Source organism: Vicia villosa, unplaced genomic scaffold, assembly GCF_029867415.1.
Source record: "Vicia villosa cultivar HV-30 ecotype Madison, WI unplaced genomic scaffold, Vvil1.0 ctg.000896F_1_1, whole genome shotgun sequence".
NCBI lineage: Eukaryota > Viridiplantae > Streptophyta > Magnoliopsida > Fabales > Fabaceae > Vicia > Vicia villosa.
In genome coordinates, this window is record NW_026705404.1 from 665919 (window position 1) to 690225 (window position 24307).

Here is a 24307-nt window from a genome sequence, read left to right on the forward strand (position 1 = left end):
AAGTGCCGGGTATTGAGAGTTATTGTAGAGTTAATAATTACTATTAGAATTATTTTAATAATTTAAATAGAATAAAAGTGTTGATTAATTAAGGGTATGGAGGTAAAAGCGTGTAGAGTAAGTGAGGGTAATTAGCGAAGATCATAATAAGGGTCGAAATAATCTTGTCAATGTTGGATATGCATTAACTCAACCAACATTCCAACATTATCGCTGGATATGCAGGCAGATGGAATGATAATCTAGCCTTAGAGAAACGGACTAGGGCTTACGACAGCGGGCAGCGATAGGGCCACATTACTTCAAATCTTGTGGAGTCGATGAATGGTGTTTTTAAGGGCATCCGACACTTTTCGATTACTGCCTTAGTGATATCAACCTACTTTAGGATGGCTTCCCTTTTCGCAAGAAGAGGTGAGCAGTTTCAGAATCGGGACAACTGTTCAGCGAAAGTGTGTGAAATTTATGAAAGAACAATCTACCAAAGCCAACAGCCATCGTGTTACAACTTTAGACCGATTCAACCGCACCTTAAGTGTCAAAGAAACAATTTACCATAATGAGGGTCTACTGAGACAAGAGTACAGGATTCTGTTAGAAGAAGGGTGGTGCGACTGTGGAAAGTTTCAAGCCTTCCACATGCCTTGCTCACGTGTCATAGCAGCATGTTAATATGTGCAGCGAGATGTCTTAACACTCTTATTTCCCATTTACAAGACTGACACCTTTCTTGGAGTATATAACAATGCATTTCCAATGATGGCAAAGGAGGATTATTGACCTGCGTATGAGGGGGAAATAGTTTGGCATAATGATATGATGCGAAGAAAGAAAATGGGTCGATCCAACAGCACGCGTATTAGAACTAATATGGATGATCATGAAAAATGGAAAGAAAGTGTAGCATATGTCATCAAGTCGGACACAATAGAAATAATTGTCCTAACCGTGGAGCAACCTCCACCAACCAATAACTATATGTCTTGTATTTGTACTATCTTTTGTGAAATCAATTAGACTTTATTTATTCGTGAAACATATTGGTATTACAACTAAACGAACACAGACAAAGATTAAACAACAACACAAACAACACTTAACAACAACAACACAGACAACACTTAGCAACAAGCACGAACAAAAATTAAATACATTAATACAACATTTTTACGATATCACAACCATCGAAACAATGTCGTCTGTGTCATGCATCATGATCAGGACATCAGTGTCGTTCTTAATTTCCTCCCACCAACGCTCGATTTTTCCCGTGATAATTGACGTTCTCGTTCTCTACCTCTGAATTCGTTGGATGCTTTCACAAGCTTTGTACTCCCCGTTTAACCAGTGCATCAACGACCTCTTAAGGTGGTCCATGGAATGAATGTCCCAAAATTTTATTTTAATCGGAGACTTCACAGTTGAGAAACAAACATGACCATCTCTCTTAAAAATCGGTAAAGCTGCCATGACAATAAAATCGGAGAGAATGTGAGAAAACAATGGAGAAAAAGTGTGAAAAATGAAGGGGGTTGGGAGTATATTTCTAGAAAAAACTCTAACACTTAAGAGCCACCTCATATGACTCATATGTACAAAATATGTACATATGCGCCACCACCAAGCAAACCCTAATTTCCCCAACTAAGGCGCCACCTGGGGTAGCACGTACACTTAAAAAAACACTTAAAAAATTACCATGGGGTGGCTCCTATGTGTAGGGCAGCCCCCAAACATGGTTACTCAAATAATTTTTTTGAAAACATCGTTTTTTTTTTGTTTTTTTTAAACCTGGTTTTTTTTTTTTTTTTCACAAAATCCAAGTTCCCTAGTTCATGCCTTTGATTCCAACACCAAAATTTCCACCAATTCCATCCAAGAACCTTGAAGAATCACAACACACCTACATCGTCCATATATGAAAAATGTTGCTAACTTAAACTCAATATATAAAATTTACAGTCACAAAAACAGAAATTCATCAAAATTCAAAGAAACGATTATGCTTGGATCAGTTTAGGGATGATTGAATTGTAATTGTACAATAGGAGTTCGTCCAGATTAACCACACTATTGAACACATACCACAAAAATTCTACACCAAACTTATAAACTTAATAATGAGAAGTGAAGATGCTACTAAACTTCAATTAGATTCAAACCCAACCAATCTTTTCATAGGCAATTATACAATTCACTTCTGCAAAATAACTACATGAGCCATAAAATCCAACATAGAAACCTTCAAGCCAAAAAAACTCCTTCAATAGCACAACCTTCAAATGGCATATGATATAGTACTAAGCAAATTACAAGCTAGAATTATAATCTAAGTTAAGCAAATCACAAGCTGATCTAAGTTCCTGCCAAATAATTTTTCATTAAAAAAGATAGGTGAAACTTTAAAGGAGACTTCTCCAAAAACTATTTAAATATAAGTAAATCTAATATTCATCCTCACTATCTTCATCAATATGGGAATGCATCATCATTGATATCAAGGCTGCCTCCATAGGATCCAATTCATCCAAATCATCTAGGTCGAAATCATCTGGGCCAAAATCATCGGGGCCGAAATCATCAGGGCCGAAATCATCTAGGGCCTCTGACATAGCAGCCATTCGGAAAAAATTTAAGGTTTCCCCCTCATCATCGGACTCAAAAGGACCGAAACGAGGACCCGAACCACTAGCCAGAGAATCTGATAAAGCCATCATCTCTAATTGATCCATCCCATCGAAAAATTCTGAGTCCCTCATGATGGAATAAAATTCTCCACTTGATAGATCAACTTCACTGAGCATGTCCAACATGTCATACATATCAATATTGGTTTCTTTTCGTTGAGGTGGTGGCCTGTGGTGTATCCATGTGTATGAGCCAGGTTTCACTGTATGCTGAAAGTAACAAATATGAAAATCATTAAAACATACTAGGATAGCTAATCCTAGCTAGCTACTGAACAAGCAATGCAAGTCAAATACTCATATTCCCAGATCTATTTTAAGGCCCAAAAACACAGGTTGCCCGCATTTCGAATCCGGGAAATGGAGAAGTTGAAGATCAAACGTATTTTAGATAATGACAGACTTATGGAGTTGTTTCTATTGTAATTAACACTAATTAATTTGCAACATATATACTAGGCAGTTGGCACCAAACAAGATTGAAGAAACTACAGCTAGGCCTTCAAAAGCACTAAAAGATTGGAACATACAGAAGATGAAGTAGTGGATGCTGTGGAAAGAATTTTACCGCCCAAAAAACACGTCATGTTTAATTATATTAGTCAGCAACCATGATAATCAAACTCGACCAAGAAAATGTAAAAGTAAGCAAGAGACATAATAGAGATGTACCTTGTAGAAACAACTAGCCCCAAATGGACAATTCCCATTACCAGAGTCAAAATGTTTGCAATCAATCAATCTGAAAGGGAAAAAAGAGGTAAAGTCAAAATTCAAATACCAAACATTCAGGCTTAATTCTTTCAGCATACACAACGGAAAATATAAGAGAAATTACCTGCAGTTTGCCTTGTAGTTATCAATAATTTCCTGTTTTTCTTCCTTTGTAGCATACCAAATACCACTTGGAATGACAAAATATGATAGTTGGCGGCAAACAGGGCAGGTTCTAACTGTATTGACACTATTACCAGTTTCCGTTTCAGAGGTTGGGGCACTATTACGCCAATTGCGGATACATGACAAACAGAAAGCATGGTCACATTCAGGAAGCAACCCAAACTTACGTTCTGATGGTTTGGGTTTTGAAAGGACACGCTCGAGACAAACATTGCATTCTATTTCTTCACTATTCTTCAAAGCCAGAACATACTTTTCTTTTTTGTCACAAGTCTTCAAATGATTTTCTTTTTCCTTTTTATCACTAGGATGCAAGCAATATTTTCTACAGTATAAGCATTGATTTCCATGAACACGAGAACATCCTTGTCCAAAGGGGCAGTTTGCTGCAGCAAATTTACAAAACAAATGTCCATTCAGTCTAGCACTAGAACCAGTACTACTAGATTCACCAACATCGGTAGAGTCCTGATGGTTGGGTTGAAAACTCGTTACACCACGCTTGCTAGGTGGAGGAGGAACTCTTGTAACCTTCGGAACCCAACTTGGTGCTAGTTTAACACCGTGAGGCACAGCACAATTTGGAACCAAAGATGATGCTTGAGAAGCTTTGACATGCTTATATCTGCACCGACTACCATAAGCACAAGACCCTTTCTGATAATAGGAGCAAATCTGTTTCTATACAAAACAAAACAAAAAAACTAGTAAGAAAAATATAAATAAAAAACACATTGCTCAACAACAATGAAGAGAAATCAGAATTAAAGTTTACATCATGTGGAGTATCCTTTCTTTGATGAGTATCCTTTCTTTGATGGGAAAAATCACATTGATCCCCTTTCAAACATCCACCTCGGGCATAGAACTTGCAAACCCTGAAACAATTCATAAATTTAAGTAACTAAATTACAAAAGAAAAAGAATATATGAAGTACACCGGAAACACAACACTAACATGTCGACACTAACACGTCGACACAGGTAATACTACGACGCTGACACTAACACAGATAATACGACGCTGACGCTGACACTAACACAGGTAAGACGACATTGACACTGACACATCGAAACCGGTAATACAACACCAACACGTCGACACCGGTAATACGACACAGACGCTGACACCGACACGTCGACACCGGTAATACGACACAGACGCTGACACCGACATGTCGACACCGGTAATACGACACCGACGCTAACACCGACACGTCGACACCGGTAATACGACACCGACGCTGATACATCGACACCGGTAATACGACACTGACGCCGACACGTCGACACCGGTAATACGACATTGACGCTGACACGTCGACACCGGTAATACGACATTGACGCTGACACGTCGACACCGGTAATACGACATTGACGCTGACACGTCGATACCGGTAATACGACACCGACGCTGACACGTCAATACCGGTAATACGACACCGACACTGACACATCAACACTAGTAATATGGTTTTAAAAAACGGTCCGCGACCACGAAAACGGCCGCAACAAAACGGTTTCTACAAGTGCCGATACCGATACGTTATCACCGTTTTTTATATTAAAGAACAAATTATGGTTAGTTCACGCCCCGACGACTGCAATCACACTTGTACCGACCGAAATCGCAAAAACCTTTACGCAACGCGACCGTTACCGTTTTTTAAAACCCTGAATACGACACCGACACATCGACACCGGTGATAATTTGAAGAAAAAAAAAAAGAATAAATTAAACACAATCACAAGTGTCGGTGTTACGGAGAAAAGATCAAGTAATCAATCAATACAGAATCTTCAATGAGTAAAAACCCTCACATTTCCAAACATCTAATTATCAATTAGGATTTAAAAAAATATAAAACATCTAAAAACCCTAAAACTAAAATTCAAAAACTCATCTACCAACCTTGAACAGAAAACAAGCTGAATACACTTCATTTTCAATAATAAAAAAAAATCAATAAGTAAAATACAATCAAATACATGCTTGAGCATATCAAAAACACCTCACAAAAACCATCATCAAACACCTAGAAAAACAGCAAAAACCACCAAACAGATCCTTCTCAAAACCTAAACATTGAAAATCATACAAACAGCGAAAATGAAGCAGCAGCAGCAACAAGAGCAGCACAGAAATCGAGAAAAGTTGTTAAGATTTATTTACCTGGTGGACATGGTGGAAGGGGGAGAGGGTGGTGAGATTTCAGGGAATGTGAAAAATGGTGGAATAAAAATTAAAGAGGGAAGAAGAAAAAAAAGTTGAAGGTGAATTTGTTTATTATATAATATATGGGTGACCTCATTTGAAAACCGGGGACGGTAAAAAAGCGTTTTTTGTTGGGATTGTTTTTGTTGTGTACGTTATCTTTTTTATTATTACAGTGGGATTTTCCGCAATACGCGGTGAATATTTTCATTACTCCGTGTGCAAATATTGTCATAATAATGGAAGATTTGACGAGTAATAAATTTATTACCATCTATTCAACTTAATAATAAATATGAGATCGAATTAATTACCATTAAAATTTCACTCATTAAAATTTTATGACTTCATTTGAAAATCAAATCAATTTGAAGTTGAAGGTCAAATTGTATTATAAGTGTAATAAATTTTACACAGTCAATACATCATAACCCTATTAAAATTAAATTTAAATAAAAATCTAATGGTCACAATTAACTAAAAGAATAAAAAATATATATATTCTTAGTACATATCAATTAAATTCAATTTAAAATTAAATTTAAATAAAATATACATTTGATTTTACTTGACTTAATCTGATAAGTTTAGAATATTATTTTTAATATAAAAAGAATATTCGTTTAAATTTGAAGTTTTTTTCATTTGATAAGTTTAATTGATTTAGTTTACTTCAATTTTAAGAATTGAAGAAAAAAAGTTTGAGGATTATTATTTGGATCTCAAAATCAATTAATTTATTTATAAATTAAAAGTATTAAAAAATTATTGATGTATAAAAATTTTAAAATAATATTTTTTTATTAATTATTAATTATTTTTATCAAATTATTTTAGATATAACTCTAATCATAGGCAAGATCAGGATCCAGACAAAGTTAAATTTAGGCTCTTTTGCACATATTATCAATTAAATCATGATGAAATAAGTAATATGCTGCACTTTTAGACGGGTCATGAATCCGTCATCGAGATCCCTACAAATGGATCTTGGCACTTTAGTTTATCCAATTTCAGAAACGACTGACCGATGAGTTGGTTGTTTATATGGAAGGGAAGAAATATTCTCGCATTCATAACCCCACCATCCGTTATTTTCAAAAAAGTCTTGGCCCACACTATTCTTTAATGGTTAAGAATGAGGTAATAGAAAACATTATGTTTTCATAAGAATGAGGCATAATCTAGACTTTGGCTAATATGCATAAGGATTTTACTTATGCACCATGCATAAGCCCACATAAGTCATTGGATCATGTTTTTAATTCAGTATTGAGTATTGATTATTGAGTATTGAATGATGAGTATTGAGTATTGAGTAATAACAATTGATGTCTAGAATTTGATCCAATGATCTAAGGATCCATAATAATCTATGCATGGCGCATATATTTTTATCTATGCACGGTAACTGCACCCCATAATCTAGAGTCACGCATTAAATAGGTTAGTCGATGAAACGAGGGTAAAAGAATTAGGATAGTGAGACTAAGATACAATGATATGATTTAAATTAGTATTGCTAGGAGGGAGACTTGTGTCCGCCAATTGTGGTTTGTGTTTTTACAATATCCTTGGTGTTAGAATTAATACCTATGGAATTAACCTCTAGCCAATTCAAATTTAGAACCGCGTATGAGTATTAGTGTTGTTGTTTTTATGAGTCTTTTTCATATTATGTTGATGCATTTACATTTTCTATATGCAAGTTAAGTTGCATGAAGACAAGCAACGGTTCAAATGTGGAGGAGCTTGATAACACGCAAATGTACCACTTATTTTACTCGATTTTCACATGTTTTTAGTATCGTTTATATCACTTTTTTCTCTATTATGATGGTATTGTGTGTTGTACTTCGGGTATTAATCACTTAGTGACCTCTAAACGGAAAAATAGAGAAAATGGGGAAAATGGAAAAATATATCTAGTTCTAATTGTCATGATGGGCATGGCCCAACCATGACTGTTGTCACTGTCTTTCATTGTCCAGACCAACAACAACTAGCGAGCCAAGAAAGTAAATAGTGAAAGTTCAAATGCCATGACGGGCAGGCTGTCACATGAATGACACCCGTCATGGACATCATGGGCAGATTGTCACCTCAGTGACGCCCGTCATGGCGTCTTTAGCCAGAAAAATTGACTACGGTCAACAATTCAATTTTTCCCCTCCTCCACTTTCTCCACTACTGTTGCACGTTTTACATCATTTCTTGAGCAAAAGTTAGCCTATAAATAACACCTTAGATTCATGATTTTGGCATTCAAACTTACATTGAGCACTATATTCACTTTTAAAAGCAAAAATATCTTACATTGAGGTGTTTTTGCAAACTTGATTTACTGTATTTGGAGCATTATTTCTACTCTGTTGCTGCTATATTTTCATTACTTGTTGTTGCTTTATTTTCATTCCTTGCACCTTTATTTAAGTCAATATTGTATCGGATCAAAAGTCTCTCTTCAGAGCATTTATTCTATTCAAGTTGCTACTTTTATGCAATTTCTAAGTTCCCTTTACTTGCTTATTTTTATTATGTATGTCATGAAATATTACTCTTTATGTATTATGTTTATTAATGTCTCAGTAGATATGTTGAGTCTGAAACATGAGGATTGTCATACCGACAGGACTCGTATGAATTGCACGCTTAAAAAATTGTAACGAAAATAATTTTTATGTTTTGAAATTTCTGTTTTTAACGCAAAATATTCACTATGATAGTAGGAATACCGAAATACCAATTTCAACTCGAAAGAGCGAAAGCGGTATCTAACTAAAGAAAATTCAGATTTTTTATTTTTAAAATAGATAAATAATTTTCTAAATTAAATAAGAAACTACTAATTTTTAAAAGGGAATTTAAATTTGTAATTTGTATCACGCGAAAGCATACGTTTACGAGTTTAAAACCTGATAACGGACACACAAAAACAGACGATGCCTTTAACATAGTTTTTTTGCTAATTTTTTTTCTTGTTATCATAAAGTGTTGCAATTTATAAGAGTAACAATGGTAGGTGGGAATCATGTTTCGGCCTCTCGTTATTAAATTTAAATTAAAACGATATTTTTCAATTTCGCCCAAGACAAACAATATGTGTAGCCTTAGATAAATATTGTAGTAACAAATAATTGTAATTGGTGATTGATCTCTATGGGATCGATTAAATATTTTATATTAAAACCGATAAAAACTTTGATGAGAAAAATCACATTGATCCCTGAAACAATTCATAAATTTAAGTAACTAAATCATCAGTGTATAAAGAACATATGAAAATGAGTTACGTCAGGATTGGATTAAGCACAGATAACACGACACAGACATTGACACATCGACACAAATAATACAATACCGACACTGACACGTCAACACAGGTAATATGACATTGACACTAACACTGACACGACAGCACAGGTAATACGACACTGAAACTGACACGTCGACGTCGGTAATACGACATCGGCATTGATACATCGACATCGGTAATACGGCACCAATGTTAACACGTCGACACCAGTAATATGACACTGACACGTCGACACCGCTAATATGACAACAACACTGACATGTCTTACACTAGGAATAGTCCATTAACTTAGGGCAAACATAGCTATCTAGTTGGATGTATTTATCTAACATGACCTTTTTTTTTAATATTTAGAATTTATTATTATAATTAGTTATTGTTGAAACACGTTTGTTCAAAAAAGAAGTAGTTCTAGTTTGGTTCAAAGCTGAGACATGTTATCTGAAGAGCAAAGAGAATACGATCTTCGTTGCCACCAACGACACCACCTCCACTCTCAATAACCTCCTCATCGTTCCATTATTGGAAGTGTTTTACGGTGATTATAAATAAATATAAAACTGTGTTTTTGAATAGGGATCCAATGCCTTCCATTCACATCTTTAAAACCCTATTTTTATTCATTCTCCATCTCCTTCTTTCTTCTTCTCCTCTCTGTTCTCGATTCACTATAATGGCCAAATGAGCTAAAAGAAAGACCAAGCACACCGAAGATTCCAACCTGATTTCGAACCTGCTGCAGCTACAATATTATCGCATGAAAACAAGAACAAAAACCAAATGAGCAAAGCTCCTCCCAAAACAAAATGTGACAAAACCTCAAAACCACAATCTGAGCCTGAATATTTTGAAGATAAGCGCAACTTGGTTTGCTCTTCAACTTTAATCTCAATTGTTCATATATTTTTTTTATTATTATAATATGTGTTCATTTAAAATTTGAGGTTTTATATATTATGTAGCTTTAAATGTTCAATAAAAATAGTTTTTTTAAATATTATTAAGAAGAAACTGGCAAATAATGTTTGCAATTTTAATTATTTAGATTATTTGAACAAATTAGACCTAACTGAGATTATTTTGTTGAATTTGATTTTGTAGGAGGAACTATGGGTTGAAATTGAGGTTTGTTCATTTTATTTTATTTTTTTATTGTTTTATAAGATGATATTTGGTTTATGTTTTTATTTTTCTAACTGCATTTTATCATAATGGCAGTGAGATCAATTGGATTCCTTGTATGATATAAAATGGAATTTCTCTAATTTAGAAGTGAGTTTTTGACTCACTTAGATTTCTGTTGATAATCAGTATTTGAGTTTTAATTAAGTCAAGTGCTTTATTTAATGGAATTGATAATGATATATGGGGTTTGTATGTGCTTTTTTTTGTCTTTAGAATGCATTTGAAGGGGGTGGCTTGTTGTTTGGAAAGAAGGTTTACCTCTTTGGCTGCATTGAGCGTAAGTAGTGTGTGAGTGAACTTTCTTTTATGTTTCATCATTTTGTGAGTTGGTTAGGAAACTAATTTTTTTGGTAGCCAAGCCTCTTATTTGGTCACATTTAGCTTACATTGTTCTTATGCATCTTGATGTTGCAGCTCAATTGGTCATGCATAGCCGAGAAAACAAACAATTATGCATTCTAGTTGTTGTAACGGCAAGTTCTCAAACTGGGTTGTCTGCTTTCTGGTTGTTTCATTAAATATTGACAATTTGGTTGTGCTCATGATTTTGGAATTGTTTTAGGGTGGTTACTTATATAATCCAATGTAGACTTAGAAACTATATTTTATTAAGTTTGCATTTGGTTCCCAATGTGGTTGGTTTGGTGGTCACAATACTTGATTTTGATGTGGCACACAACATAAACTCTGACGTGGTGCATTTGGTTCCATTAAGGAAGTATGCAATCAAAGCTTAGGCTAGGATTTTTTTTAGTTGTATTTTTAGACCTGTTTTTTGAATTATTGGAACATTAAGGTTGGCTAATTTGTTTGTCACTATATTTACCATCCAATTTTTGTTCTAATTACTTTTTTGGTTTCCATTATAGTTTTTATACACAAAGAATCTATCTTAAGAATTCACAAGTTTGATTTTAAAATTAGTTATTTGAAGAATTTGTACTAGTTATTTGAAATATAGAGAATCAATTGATTATGAAGAGTTATATTTTTTTACACACTATTAACGATTTGTGGGTGTTTTTAACTTCTAAAAACAAAATCCTTGCAGTTTAAATAATATATCAAATTTTAATACATATGCTTACTCATGTTTGTACCAATTGTCTTGTTGTCATGCCACGTCAGCATAATTTAACAATTTTCACAAAATTTAGAGAAAAGAACAATTCGATTAACGGAAATGTTTTTAAGAGACTAATATGTAACATTTTTTTAGATAAGGGGCTAAAGTGAAATATTAAATTAAGTTAATGAAATGGTATATCTCTTGTCAACCTGCTCAATATCCCTGAGCACCTTCATCGGTATCTCAAGTCAAGTGTTAATGGCTACCTTGACTATTCTCAATGGTGCATCCTGTTGGACCTTCTAGATAAGTACCATGACATTCAATACCATATTATGAAGGTGGATATTCCTTTGGAGCAATTTGAGAACCAATTAATCTGGAAACACTCCAACTCAAGTATGTTATCCCTCAAAGACGCTTATAGTTTATGTACTCCTTATTCTAGCACTAAAGCCTGGCCGAAGCTTATCTGGAATTCTGTTATTCTCTCTGCCAAATATTTTATGGTCTAGAGGTTATGGCACAACAAAATGCCGATAGATGTTAGCTTGTAGTGAAGAGCCTACAACCTCCCATCCAGGTGTAGTCTTTGTCTTAACCATGAAGAATCTACTAAACATATCTTCCTTAATTGTAGCTTCTCTAGAGTCATTAGTATCTGGTTTTAGGACCTTATAAGATATAACATCAATTCGTCCTTCATCTCTAAAATTTTTAATTCTACAGCGGGAGTTGGAGCACACAATGTTAGGTTGTCATTTGTTCTGCTGTTGTCAACATCCTGAATCACATCTGGCTTGCCAGAAATCAGGCTAGATTCAAGAGCATTATGCCCAATTCCTAAAATGTTATTTCATCCAGTCTTGCAAATATGCACTTGTCGGACAAACTCACTAAAAATATCATAGGCTCCTCCATTCAGGACTTCATTATTCTCAATGCATTCAAGGTCACTATTCATCACCCCAATGCTCCAAAGATCTTGAAGGTTATCTAGCAAGCACCTCTTGTTGGCTGGATGAAATGCAACACAGACGGTTCAACATTGGGAAGCCTCGGCCTATCTGCCTGCAGTGGCCTCTTCAGAAACAATTTGGGTGACTATAAGGGCTACTTTGTAGTCAACCTTGGCATTTCTAACTCCCTTTTTCCTGAAGTCGTAAGTGTCATTTTGCCTATTGAGATTGCTTTCTCCAAAAATTGGCACTATCTATGGGTTGAATGTGATTCTATGTTGGTTACTCTTACTTTTGATACCCCTAACATCATTCCTACTAACCTCAAAATTAGATGGAACCAGTGTTTATACAAGCTTAAATCTGTGAAATCTTTGATTTCTTATGTTTATAAAGAAGGTAACCATTGTACAAATACTCTTTCTAATTTAGGATTATCTTTATCTAAATTTACTTTGTGGACTTCGCCTCAGAATGTAGTTAAAAAAGGTCTAGTCAAGAATAGACTTGAGTTCCTCTACAAATTTCCGGGTGGGTTTGGCTTGACCCCACTTTTTGTAATCCATTTTTTGTTTAATGACATATTTTTTGGATTAAAAAAATAGTTTTAAGATCATTTTTTTTAATCAATTTGCAGTAGTTTTTAATTGAATGAGTTTTTGATTAAAACATAAAGCTCTAGCATCAAATATTAACATCCGGTGGCACTCTTCTATTGGCAGTAAGCAACTAACCCAACCATCCACGTAAGCCTAACCTTTCAATTTCTCTATCCTCAATAGATAAGAAAAAAATCCACACATTATTTTTTCATCTTTCAATGGACACCAAAACATAACAACAAACATATCCAAAAAAAAACAATGGCCACCATTTTCTCATCTCCACCACCCATTTTCTCCTCCTCCACCACCACAACCACCACCGCCACCACCACCACCACCACCACCACCACAACCACCACCATCTCAAAACCACTCATCTCTTTCAAACACCAACACCCACTACTAACCACCACCTTAACAGCAACAGCCACAGCAGCAGCCATAGCCACCATTCTCACAACCTCACCCCCCTCCATAGCAGCAGAATCATCACCCCCCTACAATCTCTACTACGGAACAGCCGCCAGCGCCGCAAACTACGGCGGCTACGGCGGCAACTCCAACAAGAAAGACTCAGCCGAATACATCTACGACGTTCCAGAAGGCTGGAAGGAGCGTTTAATCTCAAAGGTCGAAAAGGGTACAAATGGAACAGACAGTGAATTCTATAACCCAAAGAAGAGAACAGAGAAAGAGTATCTGACTTACCTTTCTGGGTTTCGTCAGTTAGCTCCAAAAGATGCGGTTTTGAACAACTTGGCTCTCTCTGATGTGAATTTGCAGGATATTATTGGTAGTGCTGATAATGTGAGTTCTGAAGAAGTGAAGGATGATAAGGGTCAGGTTTATTATGTTTATGAGATTGATGGGGTTGGTTTTCATAGCTTGATTTCTGTTACTTGTGCTAATAATAAGCTTTATGCTCATTTTGTTAATGCTCCTGCTCCTGAGTGGAATAGAGATAAGGATGTTCTTACTCATGTTCATAAGTCTTTTAAGACTCTTGGGTAATTGTAATGTGTCTTTTTGATGTATAGATATTATGGTTGTTGAATAATGGATATTCTATAATGATGAGAATGGTGTTTTGTGGTTAATTTGATATGATTATGTTGGTGGTGACTTGAGGGTTTCATTTTCAGGATCCTTTTTAGGTCATTACTTATGTTTATAGCCAAATTAGATCTCAACATAATGATGGCATTCCTTTTGGTCACTTTTTTTCTTCAATTTTTCCTCTTCTTAAGTGATAGGGCTAAGCGTTGTGATCTTCTCCATTTTCTAAAAAGAAAGAGCTTCATTACTAATGTTTTTGGTATATAAATGTTAAATTGTAATCACAAATTCCAAAAACATATGCATTATACACTAAAGGATTTAGTATTGGAGTTTTCAATTTCTCTAGCCCCAACTCTAGGGCTAAGTATATGAGTGGTTTTGCTAAAGTGACATGGTGTCAGATCTATTTGAATGATTTGTAAGGATGATATTACAAATGATATTTTTACAGGTATAGTTTTTTTTTACTTGGAAATGATTTTTAGATAGAACAAAAGTGAACTTATGCACTTTCTTTCACTGACCTCAGTTCAAATGATTTAACCTATTGTAGATCAAATATTTTGTGTTGATTCTATGATTGATTTTGGAATGTGATTTTGTGTTTCTTTTTGTGAATTTGTTGATCGTCAATGATGGTCGTATTGTTTTAAGATGTCAATGGTGGTTCTCTTTTTTTTTTCCATTGTTTTATCTTTGACTTTCTTTGATTAATTGGGCACATCTAGCGCGATCTAAAAATCTATGTAATCCAGTGTTTTGCCTCCTTTTTATATTATAGATTTTGTCAAAAAAATCTCAACATAATATGCATGATTGTCTGGTATCAACTAAGCCAGTGTACCTTACAATATTTTTGATATTAATTTAATTGGTCAATTTTGGGTTTATCAATCAAATCCTCTTAAATTTGTTTCTTTTAGATACACACAATGTGCCATAAAATATGGTAATATTATGGACAACAATACCATGAAACATAAACAGAATGGAAAATAAAATGAAATTTTCTTTAACAATGAAATTAAACTCATCAGTTGTGGGCACATTAAAGGGTAAAATTTTCTTTAACAAAGCTGAAATAAAATTCTACAAAAATAACAAGAAATAGAACAAGTAGTTTCTTCCCCAAAAAACTTGAATGCATTTTAAGAAATGCAACTTAACTGAGTAAAAGAAAAACAAACCACCATCGACAGCAAATACACAACTGTAACAATACAGAAAGAATAAAATGATTATATTAGCAATAGCAATGAAGTAAATGAAGTCGTCCAATGAAACTCAATTTTTTCCTTTTTCCTTTTTTCCTTTTTTTTTTCTTATTAAATCTTTCACTGACACTTACAAAACAAAAACCAGAGAAACACTCTCCAGCAATAAACATCCTCCTCTTCTGTAGTAGCTTCAGCCGAAGACCAAAAATAGACATTATTTAATGCAGTTTACTACCTAAATAGATATCTTAGTATCTAAATATTCAAATATCCTCCATGTACACAAGAAATATTCAGAAATTAATCCAGCTGTCTCCTTACATTAATATTTTTTTTTTACCAATTTATATGATATAAGACATGAAGACTCTGGTTTAACTTTCGGTTATCACCATCTCAATATTAGAATTATGTCGTACCCAAGCCTCGCGATATTTGAATTATGCCGTACCCGTACCCGTACCCAAGCCTTCTGGCTTAGATGGTGTTCTAATGTAGGTGAGACCACGAGGAGTTGCAGGTGTTGTAAAATTGCTGGTATTCACTGATGAACCACTGTCGGCTGGATTAGTCGGAGCACCTCGCTTCCATTGCATGCTCCTTGCACCCAGTTTCATTGGAGGCCGAGGTCTAAATGAACCAGGCATACCTCTTGCAAAGGGTGGTCTGGGAAACCTAGCAGTAGGAAATGGAGATCCCCTAACAACTCGTGGCCATGTTGTGGTTGGAGCAGATTCTTGAGGGGCAGCACTTTTCTTTACCACCTGCAGTGAAAAAGTAAATGCAAATAATTTAGTTCGTGGAAGGCGATTGTGATCAACGTATCCAGCACGAGATTTTAAGTAGGATCAATAGGCCAGATGGTGAATGATCGTAGCATGGCATGTAAGATCATACCGAAGGAAAAAATTATAAAATACATAGACAAAATAACCTTAAAATCACAACATTCAAGCAATTTAACTAATAATTCATAACCATCGTTACGTAAATGAAGCACTGGTTTTCCACTTAAAGGTAAATCAAGGTTTTTTAATTAAAAACTTGACTCAGTTAGACAGGCCCAAAAAAATCCAGCACGTTTCTTTAACGATCTTGCTTCAAACGATCTGTGAACGTAGCACGCTTTGGCAGTCATGGCACAACACCCAATCTTGACTACACTGATCGTCTTACTTGATACTTAATCCCTCAAGTCTGAAGTTCATGCTAATCACAAAATTTAGTTATCAGCAATCTTAGTGCAATTGGAAGAGGAATTTGACTATAAAGGTAACCTAATTCTACAATGTTAGCACAACACACCAAAATGATCTCACGAAGTGCGGACCATCGAAATACACCTAGTCAGGCAGCCATTGATCATCACAAAACTCCTTTTCTAGAGTGAGAGAGGTTTATGTTTTCCTCAATCAGATTCTCAAGAACTTAACTGACAGAGAGCAGGAAAAGGACAACAGGAAATCGATAACAGAAAGAAAGGCATTATTGGCACCCATGGTCTCACGAAAGAGATTGCAGGGATACGTGAAAGTCATCTGGAAACAAGACTCAAAACATTAGATGTTTGAAATATGGGGGAGAAGCAATGGATTTTTTGGGATGAAGGTTGCAACATACTACACCTGCAGCTTGACCATGGCAGAGGAAGCCTCTGATTTGGAGCGATCTAGAGGAAGTCTCATCTATGGATCTTTCATACAACCCCATCAAAGGTGGCGTTGAGAAGAAGGTTCAACAATCACAATAACAACAATCAAGCTTTATCCCACTAAGTGGGATCAAACTACAACATAATATTCCATAAAAAGTTATGTTTCTATCCAATTCATTAATCTCGAAATCTATCTTAATAGTTTCTCTTATAGATTTTCTAGGTCTTCCTCCACCTTTAGAGTTTCGACTATTCTCCTCGGATCTACTCTCCTTACAAAATCCACAACTATGTTGTCACTAGCATGCTATGCACCGCAATAGCGGAATGCTGTATGTTGTCAATAGCATGCTATGCATCGCAATAGCAGAATGTCGTAGGTTGTCAATAGCATGCTATACACTGCAATAGAGGAATGCCGTAGGCACATAAGAGTAGTAGTGTATGGCGCAATGCTATTGGTATGCCACAAATAATCATCCTGCTCTTCTTCCTACTTTTAGTTCATTCTGCTTTATTCTTCTTCTCTGCTTTAGTTTTATTACTAGTCTATACTTTAGGTTCTTGAGTCTTCACAATAGCGGTTATCATACTACCCGATATTATCCACAGGTCTTCTCACTACATTCCCAGACCACCTAAGCCTAATTTCCACTATCATTTCTACTATTGGTGCTACTTCAACTCTCTCTAATTTTGTCATTCATAATCCTATTGTCTAGTTTTACCACACATCCAACTGAAAATCTTCATCTCTGTTACATGCTCAGTTCATTTCTACTATTGGTGCTACTCCAACTCTCTCTAATGTAGTCATTTATAGTCCAACATTTTGTACCGTACATCACTACTCTTACACTTATGCATGAATCGTTTCAGGACTCAGATACAGAATGAAATTTAAGGCAAGGCTGTTTAACACTCTACCAAACTACTCCCTCTGTCTCATATTTTGTGTTGTTCAAGGTAAAGCACGCGTCTTACAAATTTATTAATTCAATCATATATGAGATGTAAAATATTATTTGCCAACTAAATGTCCTGAATGAGAATTAGGTAGAGTGACATTAATTAGTAAGTATAGTTGAGATATAAATAAGGGTATTATTGAAGAAAAGATTAATAACATCTTGATATTCTTAAGTTATTGTTTTTAAAACATATAAAAAGTACTCCAAACAAGACAATTTATGAGACAGATGGAGTAACAAACAACTAGTTGACCACTCAAACTGAATCAACCGGATTAGCTCCCAATAACATAGAACTAGAGAAACCTAGTATTTATGATAAAAATAAGCACCAATTACAGAATAGGCTAGTAGAGCAATGGAAAACTACGAAGGTGAAAAATCCTCCTTAACCAAAGGCCCCAACTGTGAGAGTGGTTAGATCTTCTCTACTTAGATAGAGGCAATAGATAGGGTATGACCGGAGTGCATAAGTACCTATTTCCATACTTGTGTCTTTAGAAAACAAACTACATGTCTCCTCAATACCCACATGGATAAAAACTTCAATAGGAATTGCAAACCCTGGTGAATTATTTGCAATGGGACAATAGGAACTTGCTACAAGCACTCTCTCCAACTTATTGATGTCATTAAACTCATTCGGAAAAAGAATTTTAAAGATTAGCCAATCAAATTCAAATCATAAATTAACATAATCCAAATATCATTAAAAAATATCTAATCTAAAACTAAAATTATAAAACATAAAACATATGGTGTGGACATAGGTGGATTAGGTACTATAGTACCTACATCTGAAAATCTTGTGAACAATTGCCCATTTCTATAACCACGTCCTTTTTTATAGGTACAAAACGTTGATCGCGGACAAATTTTTCTGTGCCCAAGTCTGGAGTGGCATCCCATTTCCTCTACAATACAGTCACATCTTCTAGCTACCTAAACTTACAACTCATGACTATTAAGGACTGGGCCACCTCCATAAAATGGCAACTATAGAAATTGGCAATCTCAAATGAAAAAGGTATTAAACAATGTGAGAAAATTGGAGGGGAGATGTAGAACCTCTAGATAACTAAGTCTGTCTGTTTCTCAGGAAGATTGTATTCTAAAATTGTGCTACAACTTACAACAAAAGTAACCGAATGCATTTGTGAAAACACGTTTATTCCCCTAGGGGCATTAATTCAAACATGTGTCGAAGTAGCAAGCTGAGAACAATACCTTGAGAATTCGTGACATGAAAGAAGTGCCATCTAGAGATAGTGCATTATCTGCTGCTTCTTTTAGCATGAATTCTACCAAAGCTGCCCTGCTCAAGTAAACACAAATTAAAATAAAGTTGCAAACAAAGTGAGCTGAATATATATATATATATATATATATATATATATATATATATATATATATATATATATATATATATATATATATATATATATATAAAATGAGCAATGCAAACTATCAAAACACCTTACCCTTTTGGCTGCCCAGTTGCAGCATCAGTAACTATGATCACTTTCAACACTTCCCCAAATTTATTAAAATGCCTAGACAAGCCATCTTTAGTAGCAGCAAAATGAACCTATGACAACCAATACAGTAAAACATCAGAAATCAAACAAACCCAACCCAAAACTGACCTTTCAGGCCTCTCCCCTCACCCACCCAGAACAGAGGAGCAAGAGTTATTACATTGCTAACAAAAATTGTTCTGGAATCCACATCTTCTAAAGGACGACCGGCAACACTAGAACCTGAGAATGCACAAGATGCAATTAGTTCTACATCAGATAAATGCATGAAGTTTTCAAGAGATAAATAACATTATATGATTGAAGATAAATACACTGTATAACAAAATGGTTAACTGTACAAAATACCCATCATCATTAACAAAGTATTTAACCAGCCAAAAATACTATTCAGCAACAAGAGTTTCCACTACTAAAGATTTAAAACTCACCAGTAGTACCGTGTGCCTTGATTGACTCGTTCTGAACATCAGGAGCAATGTTTACCTATCATATGTCATACCAAATGAAAGCAATCAATAACTATACAACCAGGCATGTTATACTTTTTGATGGTTCATGTAAAACAAATTCAACCCCTCCACAATGAATTTAAGAGATTTAAGTGATAAAACGAAAAAAATTATTATAAAAAAAAAAAAGTTAAAGGAGTGAAGTTGAGAAAGATATAAATTTCAAATAGGAAAATCTATTATACACTAATTTTAAACAGAAAACCAGTATCTCAGAAAGTAAGCATAAAAGAACATCTCACATTTCCATTACTAATTTTCATTGCTTGTGTATTCTCCTTCACCAGTTGCATGTTCGATCTGGGACCTCCAGTTTCATTGCCTAAAGTTTTATGACCATTAAATTCTGCAACCACTCTTGGTTCCTGATACTGCTCCGGCTTCCAAGTATTTACATTAACAGAAATATTCACTATTTTACGGGAAGTGTTGCGTGCAGCGGCAGATTGGTCCTGTTCTCGATTCTGATTTAGACGCAAACTATCGCCAGCATTTTTTGCTACACTACACTGCTCCATGAGTGAATCATTGCCCCTGTTTCCAACAGAGGAGCTGATTTGAGAAGTTCCAGTCACCCCACGGCCTATGACATTTAAATCATGACACCCTTCATTATCTGAATTAGAATCATTATCTGAATTAGAATCAGAAGGAAAACCAGTTTCATGTTCAATCATAGTTGTATGTGTCGCAAATTGCCCATCGTAATCAGTTCTTGGAAGATGCATCGATTGATTTTTCTCCTGCTGTTGATAATCAAGTTGGCTGTTATCAGCTGACGAATCCATACCACAACCAAGTCTATCAAATACACTTCCTGAGGATTTGGACTTCACGTCCTCTGCAGCTTCCGCCACAGCCTTAATCACTGTAGCCATTGCATTTGGCACCCTGGCAGTGGGCTGCACACGCTGATAATGTTCAACCAGAGATGAATCACCAGAGGATGTAGAAACTACAGATCGAAGACGTTTTAAGGAAGGCTCCACTGATGTGCCAAGATTTGATGTCCTTGAAGTACCCACTGCATCTCGAACTGCAAACTGAAGCAGCCGTCGAGAAGCTGCACCAGTTACTTGTGAGGCAACACCCCGCTGTTGAAATTACCCAATTAGAATCAATGAGTACTTCATTATTTTATCGAGAAAAAAAAACATACACATCAAATGAAGAGGAGAATCAGAAGAAAAAAATTTAGTGATTTTATTTGCATAAGAATAGCATCTGTTTTCTCTCAGTTTATAGTCATGGAAAGAGACACTAGAATCCATCTATATGAGCACAAATAGAATATAATGGCTAAGATTCATGCAATATATGCATTTCTCCTCCATGAGTTTCACCAATCTAATCAATTTAGGAAAATGCAAGACAATGAATAATTAGTGAGATAATAGTTAAGTCAACAATAAACTTCACCCTTCAATTGCATAAAGTTGTCTCTCACTTATACAAATTAGCACAATAAGCTCTATTGAAACCCCTTACTAAATGAACTTTAAATTGAATAAAGTATGTGTATAATATTGCAGCAGTAGTTCAAACCTTAGTCCTATGTTTTTCATCAGTTCGGCCCCTTTTCCTCTGAACTGTGGATTCAGGTTTGGGAGATGGTGACCTTGGACCATGGTCAACTTTTCGGCGGACTTTTTCATCTAAATGAGCAATGTCAACCTTGGAGCTGCTGATAGTAGGGGCTCTTGCTTCAGCTTCTCCCCTTCCCAAACCTTTCCAATCTTTGTTATGCCGAGTTCTAGAAAACTTATTAGAATTTCCTCTTTCTAATTTTAAATTTGAATTAACGGCAGCTTCAATTTCCGATGTAAGCTTCCTTCTGGGAGCTTCATCCTGCAATTTCTTCGGTTTTACATACAAAGCTAAATTCAAATGTAGATGATCCCACAACCTGTTAACGAGACATGAATATGAATCAGCGCGTAGAAATTTAGAGAGAAGATTTGCATTTCTTACCAAAAAAAATTAAAGTGAAATTACCAGCACACGAAAGCATCACTTTTATCTGCCAAAAAAACATCCAACTCACTCTTTGCTTGTTCTTTACTCTTACCATTCCTCAATAACACAATAACATACTCCTGTCACATCATATAAAATATAATTCAGTTCACATGTAGACTTAATACTCAAAATCAATTCATCATGAGAAAATTTTAGTACATCTCATAGTCAATGCCTATACTCATTTTTTTAAAAAGAAATCATTGCCTATAATACATCGTTAGTGTTAACTGTTAAGTAACTAGCATGTACAATAACAACCCCCATAACAACAATAGTATCCAGACATATTAAACAAGCTTCAAATCTTTTAGGTTATTAATATTCGCTTGGGTGTTCAGACTATAGTTTAAAGTTTTTTTTGTCGTGCATTATACAAATATCAAACAGTTGTCAACTCTAGTAAATTAAGCAAACTTAGCCACAACCATTAGGCTCAAAACATTCTATTTTAGCATTGTATTTTAATGCCCTAAATTTTGAAAGAAAGATAACAAGATAATAAAATAAAAAATGTATGACTTCTTATTCTTTTTATGAAAAAACAACATCACAGTAACAGAAAATTCTCAACCTAACTCTTTCAATTATACAACTCATACAACAAATCTCTAGGAGCCAAAATCCAAAACTATGCTATCAACATCACTAAACATAATCCAAAACTACGCAATCAACATCACTAAACATATACATTTATCATTAAATCCCAATTTCACACTCCAGAAACACAATCTCATTACATAAACCCTAACAATGCTAACAACAATAGAGAGCAATAGATAAATCTTCTACATTACTCCTCTTCCATCATATCTCAAAACACTAAAACTAAGAGAATCACTCTTATTTCATCATATCAAGACAGACCCCCAATATCAACAACATTGCAACAATCTATCAACACTACTCAATCCAAAAACATACCACAAAAGTATCATCCGAGTATTCCCCCATGAATTCCTTAAGCTTTTCCTTCACAATTTCCCCCAACTTCTTCGCTCCATCGGTAGTGAAATTAGCCTCGAAAATCCGATTATCATCTCGATCAACACTCCCCATACTCAATCGCAAAGGAAAATAACCACAAACCAAACCCTAACAAAAAAAATCCCTCTCGCTATCCAAAAAAATCGAAACCCTAACTGCGATGTAGATTACAAAAGCGATGAATTGGTAAATAGCGAAAGATACAGAAGAGATCGAATTTCGAATCGAGTTTTTTTTTTTTTCTTTAGAAGGAAAATGATGGAAAATATTCGGGAATCGTGAAAAAGGAACCCCGAGTTATGTACTCGCGGGGAGAGAGTGATGTAAAACGATAGAAGGTTTCATTATATAGGGAGAGTGGGTGACGAATGTGATCTACTTAGCGGAAAAATAGGAATCTCTTGAGTCGGTTAATAACCCGTATCACCGAGGAGGCACAAATAATTGTTGATTGTTGGGGATGGGAGAGTATTTAGATGTACATGGTTTTGGAGAGGTAGATTTTATCTTTTCATTTTTTTTAAGAGAGATGTGGTATTGGTATAGTGTATTTGTAGTTGCCATGAATAAAATTGGGTAATGTTTTTTCTTTAGGTTATAAATGGACTTTTATTTCCTATAAAAAATAATGTATTCCTTTTTACTAGTTTCTAATAAATAAATAAAAACATATAATAATAAGTAATAATTATGACAACTATTTTGAAATACCAATGAACAGTCTTCAATTTGGCACAGTAACATATATGCACAGTAAATGATGAAATCTCAATACTATAAATACCACTTCGTGGTATATGTAAAAGTAAAACACACCAATCATTTTAGGAGAAATAATATCTCTTTGTATTCAGTATTCTTTACACGTTATCAACACGATTGTTTCTATCAGAAGTGTTTACTACACTAGGTATATATTCTATACTTATCACTTGAATCATTTTATTATTTTTTTATTTTGCCCCGGTTATAGAAAACTGGCAACCAGTCAAGTGATTTATAACTAGTGTGGCTATTTTTATTATAAACTTTGTATGGAGGTTTAAAACCCCATATACCATTACTAACATTTATATTTATATATTTACTAACTTTTATATTTAGTGGAGGTTTAAAAACCACCATATGCTGTTAGTAACTTTTATATTTAGTGGAGGTTTAAAAACCATCATATGTTGTTACTAATTTTTATATTTAGTGGAGGTTTAAAAACCACCATATTTTGTTACTAACTTTTATATTTAGTGGAGGTTTAAAAATCCCATATGCAGTTACTAACTTTTATATTTAATGGAAGTCTGAGACTCCTAATGCAAACACTAACTTTTATATTTCAATGGAGGTCATAATCACTGTCATACCCCAAAATTTGCCCATATTATTTCTCTCATACAAGTTCAAATCAATATCT

General features: G+C 34.8%; 3 protein-coding genes across 3 annotated transcripts; 1 reads left to right on the top strand and 2 right to left on the bottom strand.

Moving 5' to 3' along the window:
• Positions 1-2150: 2150 nt before the first annotated feature.
• LOC131632054 (E3 ubiquitin-protein ligase makorin-like) lies at positions 2151-5908 on the bottom strand. Its single transcript, XM_058902820.1, has 5 exons — positions 5761-5908; positions 4363-4465; positions 3526-4268; positions 3360-3429; positions 2151-2897 (listed from the first exon to the last, which is right to left on the bottom strand). The coding sequence occupies exons 1-5, from the start codon at positions 5769-5771 to the stop codon at positions 2445-2447; spliced, it is 1380 nt and encodes a 459-aa protein (XP_058758803.1). The 5' UTR covers positions 5772-5908; the 3' UTR covers positions 2151-2444.
• A 7234-nt stretch (positions 5909-13142) lies between these two features.
• LOC131632058 (thylakoid lumenal 19 kDa protein, chloroplastic-like) lies at positions 13143-14033 on the top strand. The gene has a single exon (XM_058902824.1). It carries the CDS (start codon positions 13195-13197, stop codon positions 13945-13947), a length of 753 nt encoding a protein of 250 aa, XP_058758807.1. The 5' UTR covers positions 13143-13194; the 3' UTR covers positions 13948-14033.
• Positions 14034-15214: 1181 nt separating this feature from the next.
• LOC131632057 (uncharacterized) lies at positions 15215-23394 on the bottom strand. The gene is made up of 9 exons (XM_058902823.1): positions 22834-23394; positions 21883-21983; positions 21433-21793; positions 20130-20981; positions 19807-19861; positions 19536-19597; positions 19319-19425; positions 19065-19152; positions 15215-15976 (listed from the first exon to the last, which is right to left on the bottom strand). The coding sequence occupies exons 1-9, from the start codon at positions 22966-22968 to the stop codon at positions 15653-15655; spliced, it is 2085 nt and encodes a 694-aa protein (XP_058758806.1). The 5' UTR covers positions 22969-23394; the 3' UTR covers positions 15215-15652.
• Positions 23395-24307: the final 913 nt, after the last annotated feature.